Source organism: Pygocentrus nattereri, chromosome 10 (assembly GCF_015220715.1).
Source record: "Pygocentrus nattereri isolate fPygNat1 chromosome 10, fPygNat1.pri, whole genome shotgun sequence".
In the NCBI taxonomy this organism is placed as follows: domain Eukaryota; kingdom Metazoa; phylum Chordata; class Actinopteri; order Characiformes; family Serrasalmidae; genus Pygocentrus; species Pygocentrus nattereri.
This window is the reverse complement of record NC_051220.1, coordinates 9,631,340-9,652,497: the sequence shown is the minus strand read 5'-3', so window position 1 is coordinate 9,652,497 and position 21,158 is coordinate 9,631,340. Positions and strand designations below refer to the sequence as shown.

At 39.2% G+C, this 21,158-nt stretch overlaps 1 protein-coding gene across 1 annotated transcript in view; it reads left to right on the top strand.

Annotated features, from left to right (window-relative positions):
- The window catches only part of atp6v1ba (ATPase, H+ transporting, lysosomal, V1 subunit B, member a), a 55,235-nt gene that overhangs the window by 29,156 nt on the left and 4,921 nt on the right, over nucleotides 1-21,158 (top strand). The window contains exons 7-13 of the mRNA XM_017704990.2: nucleotides 1,087-1,188; nucleotides 4,987-5,084; nucleotides 5,244-5,367; nucleotides 13,805-13,955; nucleotides 16,119-16,201; nucleotides 17,341-17,445; nucleotides 18,052-18,181. Coding sequence (XP_017560479.1) covers nucleotides 1,087-1,188; nucleotides 4,987-5,084; nucleotides 5,244-5,367; nucleotides 13,805-13,955; nucleotides 16,119-16,201; nucleotides 17,341-17,445; nucleotides 18,052-18,181 — 793 coding nt within the window. The remainder of the gene's footprint in view (nucleotides 1-1,086; nucleotides 1,189-4,986; nucleotides 5,085-5,243; nucleotides 5,368-13,804; nucleotides 13,956-16,118; nucleotides 16,202-17,340; nucleotides 17,446-18,051; nucleotides 18,182-21,158) is intronic.

Below are 21,158 nucleotides of genomic sequence, written 5' to 3'. Positions count from 1 at the left end.
TGCTGCATTTTAATGCATAACTGCCATTTATTTTACTTAACATTCATTGGGGGGGGGGGGGGGGGGGGGGGGGGCAAATGTTTGTTAGAGCAAATGTTGAGGATGTGTTGTGTGTTGCATTGTGTGTTGGTGCTTATAACAAACAGCATCTTTTATAAGCATTAGAGCTGAAGCCTTAAATAAAGAGCAGCAAAGAAATGAGAGTAAAACAGATATTAAGCAGCATAAATCTGATCTATTATAGAACCATCAGTGGTCCTGTTGTCGTTTAAATGATATTAAAAAAAGGACAAAGAGAAGTTAGCGGTTTGATTAAGCACGGCTGGCGAGGTCATGGCCGTTTTTATCCCCTTAAAGAAACAGGTGTTGTGGGTCAGAGTTCATTCACGGGTCAGACCAGATCAGACATACAGGACAATTACGTTAAGTGATAAGCGTGAAATTACTCACACACACACGCACACACACAGATGTATGTTAAAGCATAAACGACCAGCAATTCCACCAGCCCCCACCCCCCGATTTACTATTTTAACTTGATGAGGTTTTGATTTAAATTTTTGCTGAATGTTGTTTGGTGGTCTCATTTTTATCCCCGTTGAGCCAGATTGAATTCTTTGTTCACCTTTTGAACGATTTAATCTGCTTCTGCTTTAATCTATATTTGTGTTTTTTGTTTTATTTATACTATACACTGAATCGAGCTACAACAAAGAGTCTGAATCTAAAACTTATCAAATCATTTTAATGGTGATGAAAACGAGAGTGTAATTAAAAATGCTATTCATTTTCTTTGCAAGTTTTTCTTTATTACCTTGTATTTTTTGATGTTTGGTACATGTCTTTCAACAGCAAATTAAAAAAAAGCAGTTAAACAAACACTTTTTCATTCAAAAGCGTAAATAAAATGGAAAGTTTAAAAAAACATCAACAGTTTTTGGTTTTTAGGCAGGTGTGTTTTGAGTGCATCACTAGTCATTTCTGTGGAATACGTTTCCATAAATAGGTATATTAATACATAAATGAATGACTGAAATCTGTTTTTGCTTGAAAATATTAAATTTTTTTCTTTTTTTTCCCTCTTAGATTGCTGCTCAGATCTGTCGTCAGGCTGGTTTGGTACAGAAGTCGAAGGATGTCATGGATTACAGTGCTGACAACTTCGCCATCGTCTTTGCTGCTATGGGAGTGAGTGCTTACATCTATTCAGTTTGTCCTTCTGTTTGTCTGTGAAGAGGTTTTCAAATCTGCACCTTGACTCCAGTTTCCAGTCCTGGATTTCATAATCACTGGTTGTTGATGCCTTAAGGCAAAGTTCACATTACCAGGTTGAAGTGGCACAAATCCGATTTAATTTTTTTGCCCCAGTGTGACTCAGATCTGATGTTTTCAGGGCTGTGTGGACACACACATCTGATGTTTTCAAATCCAACCTGAGCCACTTTCATATGTGGTCCTAGATTGGACCCTTACCACATTCGTGTCCATGCAACCTTAATGTAAACTCATACATTGGAATTCCTGTGCTTCCCACCACTGTGCGTGCGCCATCATTCAACATTACAACATGTGATGGGTGTGATTAATTTGTGTGATGTTACTGATAGGATGTGAGTAATTTCAGAATGCCCTTTCGTTCATATTAATGACAAATTTGAATCACTTACCTAAACCTGTTTGAGCCATCCTCTCAGAGATTGGATTAAAAAATCTGATTTAAGCAATGATGCTTAAAATGTGAATATAGCCTTAATAGCCACCGAATCATCCAAAGTTTTACTACACACTTCTATAACTTAAGAATAGCTCAGCCTGCATTGTAGTCCATGTAGTTACTCAATAATACGCTGTAGTATGTAATAAACCTGAGAGTTTAAGGGGTTAATTGAGCTGTTTCTCTAACTGATTGGTCACTAATGAATACATTCCAATTATAGATCAAGACTGAGGTATATGCTCACTCTGCTGAATAATCTGGTGAAAATCTCCGTTTCTTGCACACAAGTAATCTGATCCAACATTATGCGATTGCATGGAGTACCAGTTAGTGTAGATGTTACCATGACAACCAGCATCACATGAGTCCAGTCAGAGTTCAACAAGCAGCAATGAGTTACCTGAGTTTTTAGCTGGCTCAGGAAAACATACTTCAGATGTATTTATTCAAGACGGCGAGAGGAAGACGTCGCACTCTGAGACACATAAGCTGGACGCCCGTTGCACCTCCATCTTTTACAGCTCAAAGCATAAAGTTCGTCTCCTCTGCAGACCAGTTTCTGCTCCACCATGTTGAATGTTATAAACTTTCACTATGACTTGATGCCCATGCGCAGAACATACTTAAACTTTCCGAGTGGGAATGTAATCGGATACAGACATTTACACAGTTGTTATTATTCTATTTAACATTTATTTACAGGATTACCCTGCTTGTTAAGTCGGATAGAAACTGTATTCCGAATAGTCTCAATCAGATTAGTCTCTTCTATCGGCCGCTGACCAAATCAGCCTTCAGTGTGGATTTGAAGACATCTGGTCTATGAAATGCATTATTCCAGGGTCTCAGCAGTTTACTGGACAACACATAATAAGTGTTATCATATTACAGTACAGTGATTACACCACAGTACACAACTAGGCTTAGAGGGAAAGTCCACCAATTTTCCAAGATGTTCAGCAGGATTCTGTGGTGGAGATGGTAAGTCATTCAGAGTGGTTTGGTGTGAAATGGCTGATTGTAGAGACTTAGATGTCTTTACAGTGGTGGTGATAGGAACCAGGGGTCACCATGACTACAACACAAATATGGCCTTTTTATGTACTACCCAAAACCACCACTAAGCCTACATGTGTGTGCTTTCATGTGGAATGTTGAAAGAAAGAGTAGTAAATCCAAAAAAAAAAAAACGTATTTAAAAGCTGGTTTAAAACTTATTTACATTAATGGATGATTGACATGTTGTGTATAAATACTCTACATATATAAAATCATATGAGCACATACCGTTGTATGCAAATGTTTGGGTGCTCGCAGTCCGATTACATTTTCTTTATTTTCTAAATGAAACTAAGGGAACACATCTGCACATATTAATACACAATTACTGTTTATTTTCTGAATTTAAGATGTGAAACATACAGTCTAGCCTGTGCAAGCTTAAGTATTGTTATATTTCAGGTTTCAATTGGTTAAACTCATCAAATACATAGAAGTCATATACAAAAATTTGCAGAAAACATCTAAGTGTGTTCACGGTAGTGGGTGTGTTGACTTATTTTCGCTTAGAAAATCAACGGCACATCTACTTTGACTGGGGATGTGCTGACACTCTCCTGTAGGCTCATCTTGGTCCGAGACTAGGCTTTGTCCATGTCTAGACACAGACAAAAAGTCCTTTGTGTCCGTGTGACTTAATCCCCCCATTAACCCCACCTAACCCTCCTGCTCCACCTCCTGTAACCCTGTTGTTACTGTGGCCTCAGTGGTCAGCGTTATGGGGGTCAGGTGTCGTGTTCTTCCACACATTCAGACACTCAGGTGTGGAGGGCCTCCATTAACCTGACTCTGTGATGTCACTGACCTGGGCTTCTCCTGCTGTTGTTCACTGCGCCCAAGTTGATTTTGTGCTTAATGCGTTCTCCATTCACTCGCTGTAACACTATATCCTGATTTCATGCGCAGCCTGACTGCAGCGTTAAACCTGCCTCTGAAAGGTGTGGGCTTTCCTCTGCCAGGAAATTACCTTTTGGAGGGGCTTATTTGAACAGCATTCCGAAAATGGACAGAATCTCTCTGTTTCCAGTACTGTGAGATACCCGGAGTGTGTACTACATGGATTTGTTAAACATAGTGGGGTGCGGTAATATAATTCTTAGCAGAGTGATTGTGGTTCCATCCGAATTCATCATGTCCATAACTTTTTACGAACTGTGTGCTGTAAAAGCTGTAGAAAGCACCTCAGGTTATATCGAATACATTTTTGCTTCTATTCTCAGTGGCCAAAATCCTGCCAATAGGTTCTAGTCTAGTACAGGAGTCTGTTTTTAGATAAAAATAAAATAATCCTCCTTTGCAGTAAAATAGATCTGCTGATCATTCAACAGTTTTAACAATAAATTGTCTTAAACGCTGAAGATGAAGTAGGTTATAAATTCTTATTTACCCTTTAACCCCTTTAACCCTATAGGTTTGTGCACAGACTGCTGGTCACTTTGGCAACGCATACAACAATCTCGTCTAGCTAGTAAAAAAAAAAAGCCGAAAAGATGGTCTTATAGAAGAGTGTATTTACTAAACGTGCACTTACGTTCCAGCTTGATCTGGAAAGCTTGTTAGCTAAAATGTAGTATACTAGTTACAGTCTGGTCTTGTGGGCCTGCTAGAAGTTCAGTCTTGGAGTTCTTAGTTACTGAAGGAATGAGTAAATTCAAACAGGAAGCTGGTGAATGACTAGCTGACTACAGCCTCACAACTTCTTGGTGTTTTGATAACTTCAAGGTGAATGCACTTTATAATCACTCCAGCAGGTTTCCTGACACATTTAATCTGAAAAGAAACGGTCAATGTTTGTCTTAAATCTTTCTCTAGCTACTAGCTAGGCAAGATGTTGTCTGCATTGCTGTGGTGACTAGCAGTCTTCAGGGTTAAAGGGTGAATTAGCAGTTCTACATTAACTCCAGTGTTTAAGACCATTTATTGTTGAAATTGTGTTAGAATGATCAGCACTGCTTTATTATTTTACTATTTTGCTGCAAAGGGGGCTGTGTGTGTGTGTGTGCGTGCAAAATGCAGTTCTCCATGGCACAGGCTCTTTTAAATGAGCTGATATTTACACATAAGGCACTTGCGTGATGTAGCTACAGATGTGATGTATGGTGTCTCCTGTGAATTAGGGTTTAATCATTCTGAAGTCTTTTTTTTTCATGTGTAAGATGAAGGCATGCAGCTGGATTATGGAGTAACTCACTCTACTCAACTGTTCTCAGGTCAACATGGAGACTGCCCGTTTCTTCAAGTCAGATTTCGAGGAGAATGGATCCATGGACAACGTCTGTCTGTTCCTCAATCTGGCCAACGACCCCACGTGAGTCCTCATTCGTTTTTTGGTCTCTGATTAGAAGCACAGAGCTGTTGAATGAACTAATATGCATGAAATGCCACACCTCCTGAGAGGGTTTAAATACTCTGAACTGGGCCAGTATCCACAGTACCAGCCACTGTACTTACTGTACTGTCTCTGCAGTATTGAACGCATCATCACACCACGTCTGGCGCTGACCTCAGCCGAGTATCTGGCCTATCAGTGTGAGAAGCATGTGCTGGTCATCCTGACGGACATGAGCTCCTACGCCGAGGCTCTGAGAGAGGTGAGGACCCCACGGTCTGGAAAAGTCAGCCCTTAAGTACAAAGTCCCATTGTACTGTAACCTTCTCTTAGATATAGACTGACCATTATGCAGTGTTCCTGTACATAAGGCATAATGAAATCATCCCAAACAGAATGCTCACAGATGCACAATTCCCAAACACAGCTAAACTGCAAATATTGTGATATTATCCCAAATCTAGTTGATTTTTCTGACATTTCTGATGAATCTGATATAGGGAGATTCACTCGAAAGAGGCCCTGAATATTCTGTTGTAACTCCTGTTAGGATGAAGCAATCTGAACCAAAAAAAAGTGCTACATACCTTGACTTATGTGTAATCGGTTGCATTACATGTGATGCTCGAGGTAATCTCCGTTTTCTGCCAGACACATGAAGAAGTACAGGGGTATGCACCCAGAGGTTGAACGTGGCGATGGCTGTCCGCCACCTACCTCAACGCTCTGATGCAGGGGCGTCGTGGCTTGTTCAAAGCTCCATATACTGAGGATCACATTGCATGTTGTTTTGTTTATTTTTTTTTTTTGCTTAGTCCTAGCAAGATTGCTAGATTGCTTAGCAAGAGTTATTACAGAATATTCTGGGCCTCTTTTGAGTGAATATCCCTGTACTAAGCTTACAACTATCTCAATATGAGAAATAGTACATACAGTGGGGCAAAAAAGTATTTAGTCAGCCACTGATTGTGCAAGTTCTCCTACTTAGAAAGATGAGAGAGGTCTAATTTTCATCATAGGTACACTTCAACTATGAGAGACAATATGAGAAAAAAAATCGAGGAAATCACATTGTAGGATTTTTAAAGAATTTATTTGTAAATTATGGTGGAAAATAAGTATTTGGTCAATAATAAAAGTTCAAGTCAATACTTTGTAACATAACCTTTGTTGGCAATGTCAGAGGTCAAACGTTTCCTGCAAGTCTTCACCAGGTTTGCACACACTGTAGCTGGTATTTTGGCCCATTCCTCCTGCAGATCTCCTCTAGAGCAGTGATGTTTTGGGGCTGTCGCTGGGCAACACAGACTTTCAACTCCCTCCACAAATTTTCTATGGGGTTGAGGTCTGGAGACTGGCTAGGCCACTCCAGGACCTTGAAATGCTCGTTACAGACCCACTCCTTCGTTGCCCGAGCGGTGTGTTTGGGATCATGCTGGAAGACCCAGCCACATTCCATCTTCAGTGCTCTCACTGATGGAAGGAGGTTTTGACTTAAAATCTCATAATACATGGCCCCGTTCATTCTTCCCTTAACACGGATCAGTCATCCTGTCCCCTTTGCAGAAAAACAGCTCCAAAGCATGATGTGTCCAACCCCATTCTTAACAGTAGGTATGGATGCAACTCAGCATTCTTCTTCCTCCAAACACGACGTGTTGAGTTTTTACCAAAAAGTTCTATTTTGATTTCATCTGACCACATGATATTCTCCCAACCCTCTTCTGGATCATACATATGCTCTCTGGCAAACTTCAGACGGGCTTGGACATGGTACTGGCTTAAGCAGGGGGACACGCCTGGCACTGCAGGATTTGAGTCCCTCTCGGCGTAGTGTGTTACTGAGGGTAGCCTTTGTTACTTTGGTCCCAGCTCTCTGCAGGTCATTCATCAGGTCCCTCTGTGTAGTTCTGGGATTTTTGCTCACCCATTTTGTTCTCATGATCATTTTGACCCCATTGGATGAGATCTTGCGTGGGGCCCCAGATCGAGGGAGATTATCTTGTGTGTGATTATCAGTGGTCTTGTATGTCTTCCATTTTCGTACAATTGCTCCCACAGTTGATTTATTGACACCAACCTGCTTGCCTATTGTAGAGTCACTCTTCCCAGCCTGGTGCAGGTCTACAATTTTCTTCCTGGTGTCCTTCGACAGCTCTTTGGTCTTGGCCATGGTTAAGTTTGGAGTCTGACAGTTTGAGGCTGTGGACAAGTGTATTTTATACAGATTATGAGGTCAAACAGGTGCCATTAATACAGGTAACAAGTGGAGGACAGAAGAGCTTCTTAAAGAAGAAGTTACATGTCTGTGAGAGCCAGAAATCTTGCTTGTTTGTGGGTGACCAAATAATTATAATTATTTTCCACCATAATTTACAAATAAATTCTTTAAAAATCCTACAATGTGATTTCCTGGATTTTTTTTTTTCTCATTTTGTCTCTCATAGTTGAAGTGTACCTATGATGAAAATTACAGACCTCTCTCGTCTTTCTAAGTAGGAGAACTTGCACAATCAGTAGCTGACTAAATACTTTTTGCCCCACTGTATATTGACTAGACTTGAGAATATCTCAACAGTAACATATTTTCAGTGATAAATACAATGTTTCTGTGCAATTATGTGCTGTGTATATATGGTACTATATATTGTACCATATATCGCTACAAGCTTATCCATGATGTTTTGATGTATATCGCAGCTGTCCCAAAAAAAGTGATTTTTCTACGTCATTTCAACATACCAGGTGTTCTTTACGTCGTGTGAAAATTTCATGATGGATGGACCAATAGAAATGCTCTAAAATCACTTGGAATAACATCTTTTTACATTTAACTTGCATTGAAAGGAGTGTTTTTGCCTTCTCCTATAAAGTTACTATTTTGGAGTTTTTCTGTGGACGGCAACGATGTACAATTTAACAGCCATAGTTGTCTGACAGTCATGTTTGGCAAGAAGTCGTATCGTCTTTGCTCCAACGGCAAGTTTAAAAATCTTGTTTGTTGATGTGCAAATGTGCAATAAAGCTTCTGTGGGCTTATTGGAGAAGGGAGGAATATAATACCCGTGCTGAGATGGAGAGTAGGTCCGCATGCCTCTTCAAGGCCTTCTCCTTTCATCGCAATAAGCAGAGTTGTAGTATCCTGTGCTGCCAGAGTCTCCACATCCAACTCTGCTGGCTTTTCAGTCTGCCTCTGTGGCACGTGGCAGCATCTACAACCAAAAGGAGCTTCAAGCAAACAAATTGTCCCTTTTTAAAAAAGTGTCACTTGAGTTTATACATTGTGAGTTGTGAATTGTGAAGAGTCCACGTAGATCTCCATTAAAAAACGCCTTCATGGCGTAGTGCTCCCTTAAAGCCGCCCTGGTGTAGAAGTGGCAGCAGAAAACGAATTCTTCACGAAGTGTTTCCTTGCCAGACCTCTTTCCCTTTCAAAGTGCCCAAGCGAAATGGAGGTCATGCCACAGCTTGACTACCATACACAAGCATTTTTACTTAGTAATTGCCCCTGTCGAACAGCGACCTTGAAAAATTTTTATAGCCATCAACTCTTTTACACATTTATTTTTTTCCCAAAGAGGGTCACACAATCATCTCCATGACTGTGGTCAATGCGAACCGGGCCGTAAATGGAGGTCACTCTGACCATTTACTCTTTCCACTCATTAGTGTTAAGGTCACAGATATAGAACCAAAAGGAAAGGCCAGGCTGCCAAAGTATCCACTTCCTGTAATGTGTGAAAGACATCCAGTACGCAGTCTTAAATGAATAGCTTTAGAAATGTCCCCTGACCTCATTATGGTCAATACAATGTGGAGACACAGGAAGGTTACCGTTTAGACAAATGGAAGATTCCCTGTTCTTTAAAGTTCAGTTTCTCATGGAGGTGAGAATTTGAAGTGTTTTTCTTTGTTTGGTCTGATTTTATTTGGCCATTTTGAATGTGGCCTGTGGGAAGACACTTCTATAAGGCTGTAGACTTTTATTTTTGAAACTTGTGCAAAGCCAGCAATAGAACAATTTTTGCAGTTTAAGAAAGCTGACAAAGATTCCGAAGTGACTAAACAGAACTACTGGAAGTCTTTCATGACATTCTGTACTTATGCACTTATACATGTTTCACCCAGATTATTCATTTGAGATGCCTTTGATATGTTTTGTTTTCCTTTCATTTGGTGTAGCACTTAAGTGTGAAAATACCAAATTATAACATACATTTTCAAGCCTTGTAGAATGGCAGTGATTTATTAAACCAATAAGCCATGAGAGGCTGTTTATTACTGTGATTTTACCATGGGGAACTACATAGGAATCTTAATACTGGATCCTGCAGTCCAACTGTGCAAAATACAGCTTATATATAGGCATTTGAGATTCAGCCACATCCACACTCGATAAATGATGTACTGTTTGGCTGTAGAGGCAAGAGTTACTAAAGCTTTAAAGCTAGCAACTGTTTAGGGAGTACAGAGCCATTTCAGACTCAGCCTGGGTCTGATGCGACTTCTGACTGAAACATGGGCATTTGAAGCGTGTGAGATGTTCAAAAGCTTTTTAGACTTTTCTGTTGCCATTTTACAGTGAATCTTACCATAAGTACCCTGTGATATTAATGATGGAGTTGTTTAGGCTGTTGGCTTCATTTAGTCTGTTAGCTGGCTTACCAGACTAGTTCTAGTTAAGAACATTTAAGAACAAGTTTTCAGCCCCTCATTTCAAACTAAAATTAAGTTCTTACTTCATCAGTACTCACTGATGAGTACATGGACCACTCAAAGATTATTCCATTAACAGTGCACATACTTTCTTCGTTTTGGACTCTGTGCCCAAATACCTGTAGTCTTCCTTTTTAAAACATAAGCTAGGGAAGCGTATGAAGTAAGAATATCTGTTTGCTCTTGAACTAAACATACAAACTCTTTCCTAAATTTATACAAAACTGTGCAAAAGTCAGAGACCACCCAGCCTTGATTTAATTTCGAGTCAAAACAGCTATGAAGTACCAACTGTTCATTTTTCAGGAGTGTGTTTCTGAGGAGACTGGATATGTTGGAAGAAAAAAAAAACTTTGAATCTCCGTTTTTGACGTGTTTCAGTTTTTGGCTGATTTTGAAAATGCCTGTTGCTCTTTACGTTGTGTGTAAATTTCATGATGAATGGAGCAAAAAAAGCAGCCCAGAATGACTTGGAGAAAAGTCCATAGACTTCCATTAAAAGTAAAGTATGCTTTTTCGTTCTCCTGTAAAGTTTTGGAGATATGAGGCTTTGTTTTAACAACAGCGATGAGCGAAAAGACCGGAGTTTCCAAAAATGAGAGTTGGAGACAATAGGACTCCTAACAAACACTTGGGATGCTTGGTAGACCACTGAAAGGGAAAGGATGTGCAGCAGCCAAGAGGACATCACTGAGAAAAGGATAAATAGGCTGAAAAGAATGTTAGATATTATTTGTCAGTGCAATTTTCTGTTTCCCCTGATGCTGAAAAATAGAAACAACTTGTGCTTAATGGCCTTTTTGACTGGAAATTAAACATTTGAAGGCTCTAGTCTCTGACTTTTGCACTGTACTGTATATTTTCCATTATTGTTATAAAGATAATACTGAATGTATTTGAGTATTTCATTATAATGGTAAACGTTCAGAATGGTGTTATTTAACCCCATTTAAAAACAGCAATAGAGTGGACCAATAGAAGTGGCCCATAACTAGTCACGTTAACAAACAGAAGTTACCTTTACATGCATAGGCACCATTTTGAACAGCAGAAACTGTTGTTGGGCATTAATTCTTCATTCTAGACACCTTACCCAAGTCCTCTGTTGCAAATTGTCAGATTTAGTTTTAAACCATAAGCTCAGGCCCAGCTGGACGACATTTCTTGATGTTGGGATCGGATTGCAATGAGTGTTTGTTTACAGCAGGAGAATGGAGGATGTCTGGCCATGACATGCACTCAACAAGCGGCTCTTGACATTTGGAGCAGTTTTAGAGTGCTGGGCAGTTCTGGGGTCCGGTGTAGGGTTTCCTGTAAGGCTTTGTGTCTTGAGCGCCTGTAATAGAGGGATTTCAGAAACATCTGCCACTCCATAAACATACAATATCACATTTAGGCACAGAAGCACATGCCTCTTAGTCTGCTGAAGAGCCGTGACGATGACGAGCGTTTATGAGGAACTAGAGAGGTCTAAACAGACGCTCACATTTTCCTAGAGGAAGCAGACCATGAGAAGCAGACCCTTAACCAGTATTTGAGAGCGCACACACACAGATACAGGGGGGGAGCACATTGAGAAAGAGATGGAGAATAAAGCATTCCTTCTGTCATATATAAAGAATAAAGCATTCCTCAGCCTCATGGAAAATACCTTAACTTAATTTTTATTAGTTGCTCGGTGCAAGAGAAAAGCTCTTTTGATGAGACGTCTTCTTGCTTTTTCTTTTCACTGAACCCCTGTGAACCACTGTTTTTCTACATATATTGTGTATATATAAAATGTTTTTTCCCCTTTTTTGGGCCCTGCTGCATGTTTTGATGTATGAATGAGCCAAAGCGCACAATACACATTCCAAATAGTTGAGATGCATGTGAATGCACGACCTTCTGCACTGTGCGATTGTGACCTTGGTCCGTAATCGCTCACATTAACACTTAACTTACTCTCCCTTTCTGTAAATGCGAGGTTCAAAATTATTCAGTCATTTGTTTTTTTTTTTTTTTTGTTTTGTTTTGTTTTTTTTTTAAATAATGACGAGGCAAAGGCTAGATACTATTTCATCCCGACATAGAGAGAACTAGTGTGGACTAACAGCTTCATTTTAATTGCTCAGTAGTCACGTTAATGGAAGTCTAACTATTAAATAATAAGAATGAGACAAGGTTGGAATTTTAATTATTTTTAAGTAATTTGTTTTAATGGTTAAAAACAAGGCTGCTTTTTTTTTTTTTTTTTTTTTTTTTTTTTTTTTTTTTTTTTTTTTTTTTGTTAGTGACACCGAGAGAAACAGTTTGGACTTATGACTTCAATTTCATCTGGGCAAGGTTTATTGGACAGTTTATTGTAATTATTATAAACCACACAGTGGCCATATGCCCTTCTATATAGACATATGAAAAGCAAAGGACTGTGGAAATGTTCGATTTAGTTGTCATCATCATAACATATAAATCAAAGTAAGTATGAATCAGAATATAAATTCAAACAAAGCCAATAGTAATTTAACAATAGGTAATATAGTTGGCCCAAGAATCAACCCCTGTCATTTGATCTGAAGGTTGGAACTTATTTTTGTATTAATGATTCTAAATGATGCAAAGGCTATATACTCTTTTCTACAGATGTAGAGAGAAATTGTCTGGACTTATGACTTAAATTTTATCTGAGTAAGACAAGGTTGAATCTTATTAGACAGTTTATTGTAATTATTAGAAACAACGCAGTGGCCTTATGCCCTTCCATATAGACATATGAAAGAGCAAAGGCCTGTGGAATCGTTAAATTTAGTGGTCATCATCTTAATCAACATACACTATATTTGTTTATTGATTAGAAACATGGTAAAGGCCATATGCTCTTTTGTACAGCTGTACAGAGAAATGGTCTGGACTTGGTGACTTCTGTTTTATTTGAGGAAGACAAGATTAAATCTTATTTGACAGTTTATAGTAATTATTAAAATCATGCAGTGGCCTTATACTTTTGAAAAAAATGAATTTAATTAAATTTAATCATCGTCATAAACCACATGAAAAGTATGAGTAAAGTATAAATGCAAACAAAGCCAAATAGTAATCTAGCAATAGGAAATACAGTTGGCCAAAGAATCAATCCCTGAGGAATGCCACATATGATTTGAAGGTTGGAACTTATATTATCTATTTTGATGAATAGAAACAAGGTAAAGGCTATACACTCTTTTGTACAGATGTAGAGGGAAAGGGTGAATGGAAAAACAAAAAAAAAATTGCGTAATTTCTGTAATATTTAACAAGTTTAAGAGGGTTAATGAAGGCAGCAGTCTAACAGGGCTCAAGATCATTAGTTACCTTGGAATCATTCATAAAGGCTAGTCATAGAACACTATGAAAGTGCATTGAGTATGAAAGCAAGTTAAATGTTAATGTCTCTGGAGCACTTTCTGAGTGGTTACAGACCAAATAAGCCAGCACATGAAACACAGAATGTATTGATGGGCAAACATCTGCCAAGGTTAGCAGAAGGTCCTACTTTCACATGCGTATAAACTGATCAGCGGAGTGTTCAGCAGTCTTATTGAAATGTAGATGGTTTGCGCTACTGTGTTGGCTTTAATGTGATATGAAAGTGTTTTTTTTTTTTTTTTTTTTTTTGTTTGTTTTTGTTTTTGTCTCCCCCCCCTAGTTTTCCAGAGCATAACCTCATGGATTTAATGTTTTCAATTCAGTGAAATGAATTAGCTGTGATCTATATATGACATGGTGTCCTGTCATTGTCGAAATAAATACTTATACATTTTCTTTATTCAGTATTACCACTTATATTTCATGAGCAAGCTATTCACATTGGTCCCAAAAGTATTTTGACTTTTCAACCTCTGGGCATTTCAGAACTCTTTGTGCAGTCTGGTTTGGGTTGAGTTTGTATTAGGGTTTGGCTCAGAGAGAGATTGTTACATGTTGGTCAGCACTTACAATTAAACTAATGTTGCATGTGTCTGTAGGTGTCTGCCGCTCGTGAGGAGGTGCCGGGTCGCCGTGGTTTCCCCGGTTACATGTACACGGATCTTGCCACCATCTACGAGAGAGCTGGGAGGGTGGAGGGCCGAAATGGATCAATCACGCAGATTCCCATCCTCACCATGCCGAATGACGGTACGTGCGTACACACACACACACACACAGGGTGTGAATTGAGGGATGAATGCAAGGGGTTACCACCCCCCCCAGGCCAAAAAATTAGTATCATTTAGTAAAACTATTGTAAACCTGCTGACCCTCTTACAAACACCTTTTGGATTAAAGTCTCTCTGAGTGATTATATTTGTAGTCAGTTTCAGTTGCCACTTCACAAAGGGTTTCAAAACTGTTTATACTCAACACAACAGGGAAAGGAGCTCTACATATTGTCTCTGTTAAATTTTTTTTGGAACAAGGAACTTAACCACTAGGCTAAACAATCAGTTACAAAACACACCTGCAGAGCTTAAACACGCCTTTCTGAACTACACGCCTGTAAAAACATCAAACATTAGGATTGTTTTCGCACCCAGCATTGTGCATTAGTTGTGCAAAGCAGTAATGGCTACTTTAACAACAAACATACTTAATAACTAAACAAAAAATTCAATCTTGTGTGCCAAAACAAACAAAAATGTACTTGTTTGTGTAGTCTTTGTAGAAAAAGCTGTTGAGGTAATGCTCTGTTTCTCAGCCTTCAAAAAGTGTGCTTGCAGTTTTGAGATAAGCAGCTGTTAATATTTTATTTCTTTTTGTTTTGTGATATGTTCACGATAGGGAATGATGATTTTGTAATTTTGCATTTTGCTGTTTTGTTTAAAGGACAGATCAGGTCTGTTTACACATCCAAAAAGTCTGCACTTCCAGTAAGGGGTCACATCCAGTTGGGACCACACTATTTCAATAATGAGTTATCGTTTTTTGTATCAACATCCGACAGCTTTATTGAACGTCACGTTTTTTTGTCCATATCGTACAGCCCATACATACACACTCATCAACACAAACACACACTGTGTTGTGTGAAGTTACACACTCACCTGCTGAACACACAGTACTGAGAGTGAGAATGAATCACCTGGCCTGCAGCTTCAGCACCGCAATCCTGCAGACTACACAGGTATTACTGTCGAGGGAGAGAGGCAGGGAGAGGGAGGTGGGGGTGATGCTTCTGTATTGATTCTCTGTTTAGAGCACAGAGAGATGAGCATTCTCCATTTCTTTGGTTACTATAGAAACATCCTTGTAAAAGACCAGTGTGTGTTTCTGAATGGGTCTGCCCCATTATAGCTGTTTTAGGAAATCTCTCTCTCTCTCTCTCTCTCTCTCTCTCTCTCTCTCTCTCTCTCTCTCTCTCTCTCTCTCTCTCTCTCTCTCTCTCTCTCGTTCTCTCTCTCGTTCTCTCTCTCGTTCTCTCTCTCGCGCTCACTCACACTCTCTCTCGCTCGCTCGCTCGCTCTCGTATTCTCTCTCTCATTCTATCTCCTTTTTTTCTTTCCTTTCTCTCTCTTCCCACACTTTCTGTCTGGCTCTCGCTCATTCTTTTTTCCTCTCTTTTTTTCTCTTTCCTTCCTTTTTTTTCTTGTCTAGCAGGCACTTACTCCCTCTCTTTCTCCTTTTTTCTTTCTCTACTTTTTCTGTCTAGCTCTCTCACTCCCATCTTTTTTCCTCTTTCCTCCTTTCTCTTTCCTTTTTTATTCTTTTGCTCACTCTTTCCTTTTTCTTCTGTTGCTTGCACTCATGCTCCTTTCTTTCATCTTTCTCTCCTCTCTCTCTCTTTTGCTCTCTACTCTCTCTCTTGCACTTTATCCTGTGCTTGCACGCTCTGCCTCACTATCACTCTAGCTTTCCTCCTGTTTCTATCTCCTTTTCTTTCCATTCTTTTCTTAGCGCTCCTCTCTCTCTCTCTCTCTCTCTCTCTCTCTCTCTCTCTCTCTCTCTCTCTCTCTCTCTCTCTCTCTCTCTCTCTCTCTCTCTCTCTCTCTCTCTCTCTCTCTCTCTCTCTCATATATTCCCCAGTCATTCCCTCCATTTCTCCATACTATTACTGCAGGCCGCTCCTTGTAGAAGAGGCTCCAGGATGGTTATTATGGTTTAGTAAACGGTGTCTGTGGATCGATATGTTGTAAAGGTGGATTGTAGGTGAAGCTTGTGCCTGTAAGCTCAGACTGCCCTGTTATTTCAGTCTGTGTTCAGGGTTCAATGGTGTTTACAGTAAAGACTTTGGGCGTTTAATGGCTGCTTTATTTGTTTTTTGTTGCTGTTCTTAACGGCTTCTTCCTCTCTTTTCCTTTGTAGATATCACTCATCCCATCCCTGATCTGACGGGTTACATCACAGAGGGTCAAGTTTACGTGGACAGGCAGCTGCATAACAGACAGGTGAGACCTGCTTATGCAGTAGCAGATGCGACACAGAGCTCACAACCACTTATACTGTTATACCTGAAGGGCCATGCCATGGAAAACTCAAATTAACTTTGTTTGTTTTGTTTGTTTGTTTTTTCACTAAGTCCATATTCAAAGACTTTGAGCTCTTTTGCCTCTGAATGTCTGTGATGTCACAAGCACATTTCCATATGACTGGCTTATTACATAGCAGCCAATCAGAACAGACCTCATTTACATATCACCCTTAAAGGCCCAGTAACAAACACAGCCTGTTCAACTGTAAGCAATAAGGAGAAGTTAAAAAGAAGATGCAAAAATGGATCGGTACTGCTTCATTACCTTTTTTTTTTTTTTTTTTTTTTTTTTTTTTATTGGGTTATTCAAGGTTTCTTTAGTGAAGAAAATGGTTCTACATTGAACCATGAACACTCATAGAAGACCTTTGCATAGTGAAATGCTTCTTCACATTGATAGAGAATGTGCTATAGATGGTTCTTTTTGAAAAATGGATTGATGTAGTACCAAATTACTATTGTTATACATCAAAGAACCCTTTTTGCTAAGGGTGTACTCTCTTAAAAAGATGGTCCTTTTTCTTTAGTAAAGAAAATGGTTTTATATAAAACCATGAACGCTCGAAGAGCCCTTTGCAAACCCTTTAAAGGGTTCTTTGCATAGTGAAAGGTTCTTCTGCTTGATGGAGTGTGTGTTGTAGATGGTTTTATATAGAACCTTTCTGAAAAGGGTTTAATAAAGCTCCACTATTGTTACAAGCTAAAGAACCCCTTTTTTGGTACTATACTATATAAAAGCCTTTCTATATAGAACCATCTATAGTTCATTCATGCATGTTTTCTATCAATCTGAAGAACCCTTTTATGATGCAAAGAACCCTTTAATCGTGCAGAGGGTTATTTGAGTATTCATGGTTCTACATGGCGTAGGACCATTTTCTAAAGAACCCTTGAAGAACCATCTTGTAAATAAAGCCACACACGTTGTAAATGGAGGGAAAATAAAATGCTAGAAAGCTGTAGATTTGGGTTCCTTAAAGTTCCACAGTGAAACTGTAAACATTTCCAGAAGATTTTCCCATCATGTTTAACCTCTATTGATTTCCGTGTTCAAAGATATATCCCCCCATCAACGTGCTGCCCTCCCTGTCTCGTCTGATGAAGTCTGCCATCGGAGAGGGAATGACCCGCAAAGACCACGCAGACGTCTCTAACCAGCTGGTAAACCACAGAGTGCTCACCCAAATCATGACATGTTTATTATTGTTCATTTTCATTAATTAACATTCATTAAGGTGTTAAAATGCATCAAGTATTATAATTCAACTATATTGATTTTGGAATATTAGTCGTAAGTGGGAGTAACAATATTTGATTAGGTGTGCCAAAAAATTGAAAACTAACAATTTTCAAACACAGAAATCCAAAGGAAAAACAATCTTAATGTATTGGTTTTCTTGTCTATAATCAAATATTTTGTGTAGAAGTTCCTCACATTGGTCACATTTGTGCCTGTTCACTGTATGACCCATACACTGCATGCTTCTTGGAACGGAGTTACAGCAGGTAGTGGTTGAAATCTTCCTCTATGAAATGGGACCCTCAAGTTAAAAAGAGCATCACTTCATTAACAGCTTCTAGTGCTGCTCTGTAGGCGACCCTGCCAGGCTGCAGTAACAGCAGAGAAGGATAAAGTTCAGCTCCTCACTGCTGGGCTTTAGTTACATATAGGGAATCATATGCTGTCAAAAGGGGGGACAATTATTTATTATCTTGCGCTCTCCCTCTCTCGCTCTCCTTCTCTCGCTCTCCCTCTCTCGCTCTCAGTATGCTTGCTACGCTATCGGTAAAGACGTGCAGGCGATGAAGGCCGTGGTGGGGGAAGAAGCTTTGACCTCTGATGACCTTCTGTATCTGGAGTTCCTGCAGAAGTTTGAGAAGAACTTTATTGCCCAAGGTACGAAAACACAACTTAACCTGCCGTTTTCCACCCAGTTTAGTTATGGGCTACAGCTTGGCTCTCCCTCTGTGACACACTGCTGCCAAGTTCGGGAGATGAAGGCTGACATGACCCTCTTTGTGGACACAAGAATCTCCACTACATCTTTTCAAACTGCTGCTAATGCAAAGTCATTGAACAGCTCAAACAAGCTTGGAGAAGCAACTGCTAATTCTGTTATGCCAGCTGATAGACGCTAGTGTTGTACTGAGTGATGGGAGAGAGGACTATTGAATTAACGTTTTACCGTCTTGGCTGTAAATATGTCTCAGTCCATGCTAATGTCCTAGTATAGACTAAAGAAAATTTTTTATATATATATATATATATATATATATATAAATGTGTGTGTGTGTGTGTGTGTGTGTGTGTGTGTGTGTGTGTGTGTGTGTGTGTTTTTATATATATATATATATATATATATATATATATATATATATATATATATATATATATATATAAAAAACACAAACACAGGCTTACTTTGCTCTGCTTTAAGCTTTAGCTATAAGTGCTTTTCTCACATCTCTAGCAGGAAACTTTTTTCCTCAAAAGTTTAACGGTTTCTAATAAAATGTTTCTCAACAATCGAGGTTGAATCAGTTTCTCATTTGCCAGGTTTGCGTTCTGATTTTCCCGCTCCACCTTAAATGCCGCCTGAGGCACCAGAATGTAACTGCTGCACCATTTGAGGTGGAACGGGAAAATTCTAATGACAAGCTGACAAATGAGAATCTGACTTAAGCTCCATGACTTTTTAGTGTTTGACAGTTTCTTGTTTCAGATTAAACGTGTCAGGAAACCAACTGGAGTGCTTATAAACGCAAATAAGTCTATTTGTCTCCAAATTATCTGATGTTCGTCTTAAAACTTTCTCCGCACCAACCTTCAGGGTTAAAGGGGGAATTTGTAGGTCTACATTAACTCCAGCGTTTAAGACCATTAAACTGTGTTAAAACTGTGTTAGAGTGATCAGCAGAGCTTTATTTTACTGCAAAGGAGGATCATTTTCATTTTACTTACAAATTTAGTTGCTGTGGAGCCACAACAAGGCAGTAAACGAGCCTCATGTCGGCGACCTCTGGGTTAGGTTTAGAATTTAAAAACAAAGTAGCACCAGCACAGAGGAATGCTTGGTCCAGTGCACATGAACACGAGAGCCGGGTTTGAAGTGTATTTTGGCTGTTTTGCTGCGTGCAGTCAGAGCCTTTTCTTTTCTCTGTCCACTTTAGCTCCTCACTGATCACCACATTTCATATTGATCACCGTTTGAGTTGTTGGTGGAAATTCTCCATCTGCCTTTGTGCAGCTTCACAATAGCTGCATTTCTGCAGTCAGTGTAGATAACAGGAACTGTTTAAGTCCCACCAGTAAGAGAACAGTGTCGGGGTCTGAGGAATCTTAACATACTTTTCTGTTTGTTTTTCTTTTTATGTGATGTCAAGTTCTTTTTTCACTGCAGGAGCTGTAGTTTGGGGTTTTAACTGTGTGACTATTTTGATATATAATACACATGTACTATATACTATACTATATAATATATAAAACACATGAGGATTAGGGCCTAGCTGAGGTTTAGGATTAGTTTTTGGGTTGTGGTTAAGGTGAGGGTTAGGATTAGGACCAGGGTGAGGGTTTAGGATTAGATTTTGGGTTGAAGTTACATGTAGGGTTAGCATTAGGGCCAAGGTTAGGATTACGTTCTGGGTTGAGGTTAAGATATGGGTTGGGTTTAGGGCCAGGGTGAGGGTTTAGGATTAGATTTTGGGTTGAAGTTACAGTTAGGGTTAGGATTAAGACCAGGCTGAGGGTTTGGATTAGGTTTTGGGTTGAGGATAAAGTTGGGTTAGGGTTAGGATTGGGGCCAGGGTTAGGGATACGTTGTGGGTAAGGTAGGATAAGATGAGGTTTTGTGTAATGGAAGTAACACATGAACATCTGCTTAATGTAAGTAATGTGTCAACAGAATGTCTACAAGATATTTACTGTATTCAGCTGCTTCGCTACTGCTACTTCACTGATATGCTGTTGGTCTTACTGATAATCTGTTCAGAATTTATTAATCATCTACAAAGGACCACTCCAGATAAAGCGTTACCTTTAACTGTTTTTATAAATCAGATATTCCCCTTTTCTATTAATAGTATTCAAATATTCTAATGGGAAAGTTGTTTATATTGTTGGCAGAAAAAAAAAGGTTGGCTTAGGTTGATTTCCTGATTTGTTTTTCTGTTTTAGGTTGATGTGGTGACTTTTTGCGTTTTAGAATGATTTAGTCATTTGTGTTTGTGTTCATTGTTTATTTCATATGAAATAATGGCACATGCTGTATTCAAATACCTGATAAAGTAAACAAATACTAAAGATATTTGTTTGTTTATTTATTTATTTATTTATTTAGCATCATTTTCTACCTAATAGTTCATTGCAGCTGTGCCCTAACTAACAAGTGCACAACGGCCTTCAACTACATTATTGTCTTCTTTTGTGTGTGCGCGTTACTGACTGTCTCCGTTGCATGTTTGTCCATGTCCACTCTCTCTCCAGTGATATTGAATTGCTGAGGGGACAAAGGAATAGAGGAATATTTATGTAGGCTGATTCACCTCGTTTTGCGGAAACTTTTGGTGGCCTTCAGTCCTGTGTGAGTTTATGAAGCTGAGCCTCTTCTTTCACAGAGATCGCTATTGGAAGGGAAGCTATTACTTCTATACAAATAATACAAGGAATATAGTTCACTTCCACATTACAGCCTCGGTGCAGAAGAGGAAAGAAAATCTGGAACTTTTCTCAGTTAGAGCATCCCGAAGGCCTTTTCTCATCTGGGAATAAAATAGGGTTCTACAGCGGTTAACCCTGTTCAAACAGCAGGGCCAGCTTAACCCTTAGATGTCTAGAGAAATGTCAGTTTATAGTACTTTTTATTTAGACTTTT